Consider the following 12,334-nt stretch of genomic DNA (forward strand, 5'->3'; position numbering starts at 1 on the left):
ATCACAGGCTATGCTAGGACAAAAGATACAGAGCCAGCAGAAGTATCAAGGGACAAGGCTCTCAAAGCAATTATGTCACAAGCCAGAGATCCAACAGAGCCAGGATAACTTCACAGACTATTCCATTCCTAAAAGCTTCCAGGTATAGGTATTTCATAGCCTGACCCTTCTGACACTCTTCTCTATTCACTCTAAAAGAGTAGACCTTTGTGCATCACCCCCAACTTAAAAGAGCTTAGAATGAAAAAGCACGTTGAAAAAGATATGTTGAAAAAATATTTACATTCTACCACCAAATTGGTCAATAGTCAGAAAAATTATAACCAGCCAAGCATGGTGGCTCATGCCTATAATCCCAACACTGTGGGGAGGCCAAGGTAGGAAGAGCAATCAAGCTCAGGAGTTCAAGACCAGCCTGGGCAACATAGCAAGACCTTGTCTCTACAAGAAAAATTTTTAAGATTAGCCAGCATGGGCCAGGTGCGGTGATTCACGTCTATAACACCAGCACTTTGGGAGGCCAAGGTGGGTGGATCAAGAGGTGAGGAGTTCAAGACCAGCCTGGCCAAGATAATGAAACCCTGCCTCTACTAAAAATACAAAGATTAGCCCGGCGTGGTGGCACGCGCCTGTAATCCCAGGTATTCGGGAGGCTGACACAGGAGAATCGCTTGAACCTGGGTGGCAGTTGCAGTGAGCCAAGATCATACCACTGCACTCTAGCCTGGGCCACAGAGCAAGAGTCTGTCTCAAAAAAATTAATTAATTAATTAATTAAATTTAATTTAATTAGCCAGCATGATGGTGAGTGCCTGTAGTCCCAGCTACTCAGGAGGCTGAGGTGGGAGGATCACTTAAGCCCAGGAGATTAAGGGTATAGTGAGCTACAATCGCACCACTGCACTCCAGCCGGGGTGATAAAGCAAGATCCTGTCTCAAAAATTTTAAAAAAGAAATTATAACCAACTGGGTTCAAATCATCTTTTTCATTAGAATATTGATAAGAATGTCTTGCTGTTTGAAAATGCCCTGTGCCTCTCTCTTCATGATTCACATCAGCATTTCTCAGCTTTCTGGCATCCTGAAATCTTTCTTCCATTCTCCATAATTGCTAGTCCAAACATTTTCAACTCTCAGTTCCCTGACCCCGATGATGCTCTCTTACAGTTCAGGCAGTCAGGTCTGTTTGCCTTCTATTTCTCCTTTACACAAAGATTTATAAAAATCCATTCTCACCTTCTTTCCTCAAGTTTCAAAGGAAGAAGTACGCCTTCTGCTCAAGGCTACTCTCTCCACTGGATTCTCAATCACAGACACACCCACCTCCTCCATAGCAGGAACCCTGCTGCTACCTCTCCTGTATACAACCATTCCCTCTAACTAGCTCCTTACTTCAACTCTAAACATAAACATTATTTCTCCCCAATCTCTAAAACTTTACGACTCCCCTCTGCCAAAAAGACAAAATACAAATTCCTTCTATTATACAAAGTACTTTTATCTTATTTAGTTTTGTACATAAACTCTCTCCCACCTCTTTCTCGCTAAGCTGCTAAAGGGAAAAAAAAATCCTAGTTCTTGTTACACTTCACTCATTTGCTTGTCGAATGACAAATTTCCAACCCCAGTCCCACCTCAGACCAGTCCTTTGCTATCCACAAACAGGCACTGCAGCCATACAGAACTGAGTTTGAAGCTTAGCTCCATCACTTCCTAACCTAGTCTCTGTAACTCAGTTTCCTCAACTTTAAATCACAGATAAAACCCCCTGCTTTTAAAAATTCTTTTAAACACTTATTTTGCAGAAATGTTGAAGTAAAACAATCTACACAAAACATCTTCCCAGAGTTCCTGCATTATACTATGTCTTCAGATATTGAGGAATATTCAGTTCCTTGTAATACAGTAATCCTTAACCTTTTTGGGGGACATGAACACCTTTGAGAATCTGAGGATAGTTACAGTACCTCACCCTAAAAATGTATCCTTATGGGCTGGGCAGGGTGGCTCATGTCTGTTATCGCAGTACTTCGGGAGGCCATGGCGGGCAGATCGCCTGAGCTCAGGAGTTCGAGACCACCCTGGGCAATATGGTGAAACCCCATCTCTACTAAAATACAAAAAATTAGCCAAGTGTGGTGGCATGTACCCGTAGTCCCAGCTACTTGGGAGGCTGAGGCATGAGAATCGCTTGAGCCCTGGATGCAGAGGTTGCAGGTTGCAATGAGACAAAATTGCACCACTGCACTCCAACTTGGGCTACAGAGTGAGACTCTATCTCAGAAAGAAAGAAAAAAAAAAGGATCCATATGTATGACATCAATTTTTCATACAATGTGGTGGGGGAGAGGGCACATGGATGATCCCCAGGCCAGAGATTAAGAATCCTTGCTCAAAAATAAAGTCACTTTACAGAACAGACCCAGAGTGCTCTCAAAAATCAATTTGCTACCTGAATTACAAACAACCTGACAGGCTCATGCTATTGCAACATGGGGACAACCAGGCACAGTGGCTCACACTTGTAAATTCAGCACTTTAGGAGGCCAATGCAGGCAGATCGCTTGAGCCCAGGAGTTCAAGACCAGCCTGGTCAACACAGTGAAACCTCACTTCTACTAAAAATAGAAAAAATTAATTGGGCATGGTGGTGCATGCCTGTAACCCCAGCTACTCGGGGGGGCTGAGACACGAGAATCACTTGAAACTGGGAGGCAGAGGTTGCTGTGAGCCAAGATTGTGTCACTACATTCCAGCCTGGGCGACAGAGGAAGACCCTACGTAAGGGGGAAAAAAAAAAAGAACATGGGGGCATCTAAACAAACATTTGAGTAAATCGAAGATCTGATCCCTGTCTTTCAATTGTAATACAAGAAAAGACTGAGTAGGGCTGGGGAAAAGGGGAATTAACATTTATTAAGGGTATACTGTGTGTAATATAACACACTCGGCACTAGTTTGGTATCACCTCATTTCAATTCTCACAACAACCGAATGAAATATTATAATCCTAATATTAATGAGGGAGATATTTAGGCTTAAAGAAAATTTAAAAGCATGACCAAAATGTCCCCTTACCCCCTCGTCTCCTCTCTATATGTTCTTTTGAAATATCATTGATTTAGAAGCCTGTAACCCTGTACTGAGATTTTGTTTTAACCTCAAAGCAATGCTTTTCTACTCATGCTTAAAAAGATTTGTAACACTACTTATCCATGCATAAGATTTTTCTCAATATTGTACACTCAAACAAAATACCAAAATATATTATCAAAATAGATTCACTGTTTTCAATGGTGGGTTTTAAAATAAATGTTAAAACTCAGGAAGTAGGCCGGGCGCGGTGGCTCAAGCCTGTAATCCCAGCACTTTGGGAGGCCAAGACAGGCGGATCACGAGGTCAGGAGATCGAGACCATCCTGGCTAACACGGTGAAACCCCGTCTCTACTAAAAAATAAAAACAAAAACTAGCCGGGCAAGGTGGCAGGCGCCTGTAGTCCCAGCTACTCAGGAGGCTGAGGCAGGAGAATGGCGTAAACCCGGGAAGCGGAGCTTGCAGTGAGCTGAGATCTGGCCACTGCACTCCAGCCCAGGCGACAGAGCGATATTCCGTCTCAAAAAAAAAAACTCAGGAAGTAGGCCAGGTGCTCATGCCTGTAATCCCAGCACTTTGGGAGACCGAGGTGGGCAGATCACTAGGTCAGGAGTTCGAGACCATCCTGGCTAACACAGTGAAACCCTGATTCTACCAAAAATACAAAAAATTAGCCGGGTGTGGTGGTGCACACCATTGTGCTCCAGCCTGGGTGACAGAGTGAGACTCCACTTAAAAAAAAAAAAAAAACTCAGGAAATAAATGCATATTTTTTTTTGTTTTTTAAAACGGAATCTTGCTCTGTTGCCCAGACGGGAGTACAGCAGTGCTATCTCAGCTCACTGCAACCTCCACCTCCTGAGTTCAAGCAAGTCTCCTGCCTCAGCCTCCCCAGCAGCTGGGACTACAGGCGTGTGCCACCACACCCGGCTAATTTTTGTGTTTTTAGTAGAGATGGGATTTCACCACGTTGGCCAGGCTGGTCTCAAACTCCTGACCTCATGATCCACCCACCTCAGCCTCCCAAAGTGCTGAGATTACAGGTGTGAGCCACCACGCCTGGCCATGCGTATCGTTTTTTAGAAAAGTAAGTAAAGTCACTTTAAACTCTTGTTTTATGACCTAACTAACGGTAGTTTTAGTAACGGAATCCACATATCCTCAGTCCAAGTCCAGTCTTCTACATCTTTTTTTCTCATGCTATTTTAAGATTTGTAAGTCTTGATATATTTAGGCTATTTTATTTCTGATACTCTAGAGAAACAGCATCCTAGAGTGGTGAAAATCATTAGAAAAATCAGTGTCCAGTAGATGAAGGTATAACCTTGATATGTACTTGGCAATAAAACAGTTTTAAAAAAATTTCAAGAGCATAAAAGAAAATTTACCTCTAATACATCAGAAGTGATAAGCTTCATCACACGATCACTTGGGTCCTTAAATTCTTCTGTAACTTCAGCTCGGTGAATTTTTTTCTTCATCCTATATGACAGCTATGTGATAATACATGTCTTTTAAAATGAGTATCTTTTAAACAGTATTTTTAAAAGTATTGAAATATAAGCCAGCACTAAAAATAGTCTATTAAATAAACACAGATAAAACAAAAGCAGCTGTAAGGGTACATTTGTTAAACATCCACGTTCTAAAGACTATTAGACTTGTGAAGTATCCTTTCACATGCCATGCCACATGCCTACAAATTCAGGTAAGACAGAAATTACATAATTTGCCAGCTAATGGCAGAATCAGAACTAGTGCTCTTCAACCTAGTGTCTCAATTATCACAAGATTAAACAAAAACAAGTGTTATTAGAAGTTTCAACTTTTCACCAAAGAATTTTTAACAATTTTGTACGTCTTTCAGAAACCTCCTCTGATGTTTGAGACATGAGCAAATGCAGATGTCAAATCTAATTTCTTCTCAAAACAATTCGCTTAATATGTGGCATCCAGATATACTGCATTCAAAAGCAAAGTCTCCATTTTTGTTTGCAGAAAAAAAAGTAGTAATTAGAAAATACCATCTCCTATTTTAAAAAAGCTACAAGGCCGGGCACAGTGGCTCATGCCTATAATCGCAGCACTCTGGGAGGCTGAGGCGGGTGATCACCTGAGGTGAGGAGTTCAAGACCAGCCTGACCAACATGGTGAAACCCCATCTCAACAAAAAATACAAAAATCAACCAGGCATGGTGGCGGGCGCCTGTAGTCCCAGCTACTCAGGAGACTGAAACAGGAGAACTGCTTGAACCCCGGAGACGGAGGTTGCAGTGAGCCGAGATCGCGCCACTGTACTCCAGCCTGGACGACAGGGCAAGACTCTGTATCAAAAAGGCACACACATAAAAAAAAAAGTTACAAGCCAGGCCGGGCGCTCCCAACACTTTGGGAGGCCGAGGTGAGTAGATCACGAGGTCAAGAGATCGAGACCATCGTGGCCAACATGGCGAAACCCCGTATCTACTAAAAATACAAAAATTAGCTGGGCTTGGTGGTGCGTGTCTGTAGTCCCAGCTATTTGGGAGGCTGAAGCAGGAGAATCGCTTGAACCCAGGAGGCAGAGGTTGCAGTGACCCGAAATGGTGCCACCGCACTCCAGCCTGGGCGACGGAGTGAGACCCTGTCTCAAAAAAAAAAAAAAAAAAAAAAAAAAAAAAAAAAGGCTAAAAGTCTTGAACACTATCAATACTCATTCCATTTTCTGGAGATTGAGAGGTTTTATGGACAATAAAGTATAATTGCTCATTTTGAAAAAACCAAATTATTTTAGGCAACATACCAATTTGGGCATTGCTGTAAAGTGAAATGCTCTGTCTAGTCGTAGCTTCCTAAAAATATAAGCAGCATCAAAATGCTGTGCATTTACTAAATCTTGCTGAAATTTTAAAACTTCATCCCAATCCTTCAGGGCAACTCTGATCTGCAACCAGGAAGAAAAAAAAAACGTTGTACTAAATGTAAACATATTTTCACAAACATATTATAATTTTAAAATACTGGCGTTTTATTTAAATCATATTTAATCACATAATATTTATTATAAAAATATGGTACTTGTTTTACATTTCTGCAAAGGAAAAATAACTAAGTATTACCTTTTGTTTTGGTTGACACAGTTGGGTGTTATATAATCCATATAGCAGATACAAAGCACCAACTCTGATCTGGAAGGTGTATGGAGGTAAAAAATATCGCCAAGCCAAAGCCAAAGCTTCTTTTGTAAACATGTTCTTTTCTAAATTTCTCATTCTGCCACTAATAAACAGAGAGAAAATATATTATGACTCATTAAGTGAATAATGAACAAAAGCCAGAAGTATATACTTGTTTAAACGGTAGTTATAATAATTTGATGAGGATTCCATACCCAATTCTTTCATGATTCAAGCACAGAGATAATTTCACACCAAGGCAAAGGCAACTACTAGGTAAACATGATGCAGTTTCCAAAAGCATCAACTTTACTTGCCAAATTGAAGAGCAAGAAGGAAGGGGTTGCAAATTATTATTGGTTAAATATTTAAAACCCGTAATGTTAAAATAATCATGGTTATGTTACAGAACTATGTGCATTTTAATATATAATCGTCAGAAATGCTTGTTCTTTGGTGCTGTAGAGAAGCAGCACTTGAACGTAAATTTTATGTCTTCAGCAAGGCCATTTTTTTACTTTCTACAGAAAGGGGACAGTCGCCAGCAGTTTTGCTACACTGAACAAAGGAGACAGGGTCATTTATAACTTGACGCGTCTACTTTGGACTTCACATTCTGTATCTGTCTTGATTGACTAGCAACTTAGAACTTGAAGTAACTTGTGGAATGCTGAGAAAGGTAAAAACACTTTTAAATAAGGAAGAGGAACAGGCTATGACTTAATGCTTGCTTGGACCAGTATAAGCACGCCAGGGCAAATATTTAGGCTAAACTGTAAGAGCTAAGAACATAAAGTACACTGATTTCTTTATTACAGCTAGCAGATATTTAAGAATGTTAGCATAGGTCTTTGAATAAATTTTGCTTCTAAGAGAAGTTACTATTTAGTCTTAATTAGATAGGGAGGAAAGTCTTTGAAGACAAACCTCTACTTTACTTTTTACATAATGAACATTTTCTCCAGTACTCTCAGGGATTTGCACTGAATCTCCTCTGTCCTTGGGAAGCCTAGGTGAAAAAGTTAAGAGAAACAGCACAAAGTAACCCACACTCCTAATTGTCCAGAGCACCACAAGCTCATTAGAAGAAGGGAGGAGCAGGGGAGAAGAGCATACTCCAGCATACAACCAAAAGCTTTGTCCAAACATCCAAGAGAGGAACAAGGCTTTCTTGGCAATCAATCAAATAAATAACACAGGAAATGTACCTGAAAGGAAAGTATCTTGGGTACCCAAGATCACTAAGAAAAACTCAGGTTGGAAACTGCTTAGGGCAAACCTGCCTCCCATTCTATTCAAAGTGACTTCTCTGCTCACTGAGATAGATGCATATCTGATTTGCCTCCTTTGGAAAAGCTAATCAGAAACTCAAAAGAACGCAAACGCAACCATTTGTGTCTCACCAATCTGTGACCTGAAAGCTCCCTCCCCACTTCCAGTCTTCCTGTCTTTGCTTCAAGTTGTCCCGCCTTTCCAGACCGAACCAATGTACTTCTTACATATATTGATTGATGTTTCATGTCTCCCTAAATGGACAAAACCAAGCTGTGCCCTGACCACCCTGGGCACACGTCATCACAACTTCCTGAGGCTGTGTCAAGGGCATGTCCTCAACCTTGGCAAAATAACCTTTCTAAATTAACTGAGACCTGTCTCAGATTTTCAAGGTTCACATGTATTTTCTGTGGATATAAACAGCATAATGAATAAACTATCTGAAACTGTTCTGCTGTGCTAAGTTAACAAAAAGTTTTTAAAAACAAGGCCTTAAAAAAGTCAATGTAACAGTCTTCTTACCACTTTGGATAAAACAATGAAGCCATATTTGTGCATACTGTATAGGTTTCTATGTAAGACTTGAAATTAGTAGATAAAAAATGCCAGATTTCAAATAAGACATTAGCTAAATGTCTCAAAGTGTTGATGCAAGTGACTAATACACTGTACAAATATAAATATGTAGAACTTTCACTTTTAAAACAGCAACAATAAAGACATTCACCCTGCAGCCATAAACAGGGGCTCCATTACATCTGATTACAAAGCAGGGGTGGAAGGGAAGGGGGTAGTAGAAGGACTTTTTGGCTCTTCAAATAATAAATATACGAAAAGAACACAAAATACCTACTCTAGTTATGGTAACCAAAGTAATTTCTCAAGAAAATCCACCACTCCTCTAGTGATTCCTGTTTCTTTTTTCATTTTAGGTTTTCCCTACTAGAAAATGTAAATGTTACATTTTTAGCTAAGTTTTCCTTAAATGCATTTTCCCCCCAAGAAGTGGTACGGTGGAATATTACGGATTTTAGAAACAGGCAGATACACAGTTTCCAACATCTGCTCTACAATCCACTATCTTTGTAATGGAGAAATTACTTAACCTCTTTAAGCCTTAATTTCCTCATCTATAAAACAAGGATAATTGTACCTGCTTTTTATAACTGTCTTATGCAATAAAGCTATACATTGCATTTAGTAGCCATTTAATAAAGCTATACATTGCATTTAGTAGCCATTTAAAAAAAATTAGTCTCTCTCCTTTTATTAACCGTACAACGAACAGCTCTTCATCCTCCATTTCTTGCAATTTAAAAACTAGAAAGGTAATTTGTTTACACTGACAGAGAGAAAATGAGTTTTAACATTTTGTTCAGAAAAACATAGTTTTAATCATAAGGTTTAATTCATTCCGAAAATCAGTTATTTAGCCTTTTCAATATTATATGTACTATGCTAATAAAAATAGATTCATCCAGCCACTGTCCTCACAGAGGTCAGTCTAGTCAAACGAAAATTTTAAAACGGTAGTAATAATGAACATTTGACCAGCCTGGCCAACATGGTGAAACCCCGTCTCTACTAAAAATACAAAAATTAGCCAGGCATAGTGGCACGAGCTGTAGTCCCAGCTACTCGGGAGGCTGAGGCAGGAGAACGTCTTGAATCTGGGAGGTGGAGGTTGCAGTGATACAAGATCGCACCACTACAATCCAGCCTGAATGACAGAGCGAGACTATGTCTCAAGAAAAATAATAATAATAATGAACATTTATTGAGGACTTAGAATTTCTGATATATCAGCTCATTTGATCTTCACAGCTTCTGAGGTTTATCATTGCCTCTATTTTACAGATATGGAAACTCAAGTAACTTGCCCCAAGTCACAGTGGACCCTGCAATCAAATGCAGCCAATTGGGATCCATAACCTATGCCCTTAACAATCCCACACTGCGTTTTCAACTATACCATTACAACAAAACGTGGCAAGCGATGAGATAAAATAAAAACAGGGTGCTGGGGGTGGGGGGGACATGAACAGCGTACTCAGTCTAGAAGAGCGAAAAAGACTTCCCCGAGGAAGTCATTTGAGCTTAACCCTGAGTAAAGAATAAGGTGGAAAAAACAAGAGTTGCGGTGGAAAGCTCCAGGCTTAGGAAAAGCCTGTGGAGGGCCAAAAAAAAAAAAAAAGCAGCGGCTGGAGCAAGAAAGTGAGTGCATGGAGGGGACTGGCAGGCGAAGCTGGAGAGATGGGCAAAGGCCAGTGAGGAATGGTCTTGGCAAGTCAGATAATTCAAGCGTTATCCCAAAGGCAATGGGTACCACTACAGAATGAGCCGGAGAGTGACATGATCAAATTTGCACGTTTGAAAAACAACTTTGGGCCGGGCGCGGTGGCTCACTCCTGTAATCCTAGCGCTTTGGGAGGCCAAGGTGGGCGGATCACGAGGTCAGGAGTTCGAGACCAGCCTGGCCAACATAGTGAAACCTCCGTCTCTACTAAAAATACAAAAAATTAGCCGGGCGTGGTGCCGGGCACCTGTAATCCCGGCTACTCGGGAGGCTGAGGCAGGAGAATCACTTGAACCCAAAAGGCGGAGGGTTGCACTGAGCCGAGACCGCGCCATTGCGCTCCAGCCTGGGCGACAAAGGGAGACTGTGTCTCAAAAAAAAAACACAAACAAAAAAAAACAACTTTGGTTGTTGTAGGAAAGATTAATTCAATCTCGAAGGGTTTTGTCTTTGCTTGTGTGTTTTTAAACATGAGGTCCTAGAACAAGACTGTAGAACAAGACTGGGGAAGGGCAAATGATAGTGGCCTGGGTCAGGGTGGAGGCAGTGGAGATGGAGAGAGGAGTTTAGAAAGGAGGCGAAGCAAAGACGCATATTTGGGAAGAGACCGCAACAACCATCAGGGCACAATGAAACAGCAGGGAAACCGCGTTGCCTGCGCACAGGGGAAGGTCCAGGAGTGATGGAGGCAACCTTCGGTGACTGCCGCTCTTCTCAGCACTTCCCAAGTGCAATATCGCCGGGAAGGAGGCAACTTTCTACACCACCTGAGGGCAGGGAGAGGCGGGTGGTGGACAAGAAACACCCACCAGAAGATAGTACCGAACTTCATGTTTCTCCAGAGCTCCGTGAAGGCCTCGAAGCGTACACTGTCCGTCTCCTGGAAGCGGCTGAGCAGCGCCTCGCAGTCCGTCTGCAGGCCGGGAGGAGTCCCCATGGCCCCCGAAGCCCGCACACCTCTAACCGACTAACCAGCGGCGGTCGCCCAGGAAACCAACCCCGAACGGCCCGCCCCCTACGGCGTGCGCACACGCGCTCCGTGTCGTATTATCCGGCACTTTTAGCTCCGCCTTTATCCGGGCTCTTGCTACCGGTCGTCTGCTTAATGCGCGTGCGTGAAAGCGTTCTGCTGTTTTGCTGGCTGAGATTGCTTTCACCCAGAGTGCTAAGATCTACCCTTCTATTGAAGAGGTTTAGTTGAAGAGGTTTACGTCTCAAGTGTTGTGTTTGCTCACGAGCGGTTTTAGGTCTTCATTTTCCGCTAGGTTATGTAACTTGACTTTACCCTTACTAGCACTCTCCTTTAAAGTGACCGTAGTGTGACATAAGTGAACTTTTGAGCTAGGAAAGAACAGTCCCAACCCCACCCACCCCCACGTGGGAAGAGAAGCTAAAGAAGGCTTGCTAGGAAACAAACTGAACTCATTCTCCTTCTGGTCATCGAGAACCCTAATACTCTGTACCCACATAATACGATGCTTAATGTGTGACCCTCTCTTTGTAAACCCTGGTATTCTGCAACCACTCTTGAAAAGAAGAGCTGTATTTCATACCCTCTTGTAAACAGCCGCCCTCCCACCCCGCCACGCATTCACCCCTGTGCTACATAGTACTTAGAAAATACCTACTTCTTATATTATTATTTGGATGAATTGCCTTTTTGTGTACACGTTGCCACCTAGCTTCCTTCCTCCAGGAGTAACATTTTGAATTTTAGACCATTTCTCTGATTGAAAGGTATGCTATCATTCTTCAGGAGAGGTATCCTGATATTATAGAAAAACATTGGGCTTTCTGTCTGTAAATGGAGTATCAATTCACTTTACTTTCTGATCCTTGACCTGTTTTTTTGTTTGTTTTTTGGATTTGTTTGTTTTTTGTTTTAAGACGGAGTTTCGCTCTTGTTGCCAGGCTGGAGTGCAATGGTGCGGTCTCGGCTCACTGCAACCTCTGCCTCCCGGGTTCAAGCGATTCTTTTGCCTCAGCCTCCCGACTAGCTGGGATTACAGGCATGCACCACTCCACCCGAATTTTTTTTTTTTTTTTTTTTTTTTTTTTTTTTTTTGTATTTTTAGTAGAGACGGGTTTTCACCATGTTGGCCAGGCTGGTCTCGGAACTGCTAACCTCAGGTGATCCACTCCCCTTGGCCTTCCAAAGTGTTGGGGTTACAGGCGTGAGCCACTACACCCTGCCCTCTTGACCTGTTTTTTAAATGTTATGTGATATTTTATGTCACAGAAAAATGTATGTGATGTGTGAGATAAAAAGCATAGCAGTTAAACACCTGTGCACCTTTCACCTGTGTAGGAACCAGAACATTACCAACACCTTCACATCAATCTGCGATTTCCTCCTCTGACCTATTCCTTTGCCTGTACCCTACTTTAATCACGACTACTGGTTGGGTGCGGTGGCTCACGCCTGAAATCCCAACACTTTGGGAGACAAAGGCAAGAGGATCGCTTGAGCCCAAGAGTTGGAGACCAGCCTGGGAAACATGGTGAAAATTAGC

The 12,334-nt window shown here is 42.0% G+C and overlaps 1 protein-coding gene across 1 annotated transcript in view; it reads right to left on the reverse strand.

Moving 5' to 3' along the window:
- Positions 1–10,845, reverse strand: part of SNAPC1 (small nuclear RNA activating complex polypeptide 1) — a 34,513-nt gene extending 23,668 nt beyond the window's left edge. The window contains exons 1-4 of the mRNA XM_050797767.1: positions 10,631–10,845; positions 6,194–6,353; positions 5,878–6,018; positions 4,484–4,588 (exon numbers count right to left, since the gene is read on the reverse strand). Coding sequence (XP_050653724.1) covers positions 4,484–4,588; positions 5,878–6,018; positions 6,194–6,353; positions 10,631–10,758 — 534 coding nt within the window. The 5' untranslated portion in view covers positions 10,759–10,845. The remainder of the gene's footprint in view (positions 1–4,483; positions 4,589–5,877; positions 6,019–6,193; positions 6,354–10,630) is intronic.
- Between the last annotated feature and the right edge of the window lie 1,489 nt (positions 10,846–12,334).

Source organism: Macaca thibetana, chromosome 7 (assembly GCF_024542745.1).
Source record: "Macaca thibetana thibetana isolate TM-01 chromosome 7, ASM2454274v1, whole genome shotgun sequence".
Classification (NCBI taxonomy): Eukaryota; Metazoa; Chordata; class Mammalia; order Primates; family Cercopithecidae; genus Macaca; species Macaca thibetana.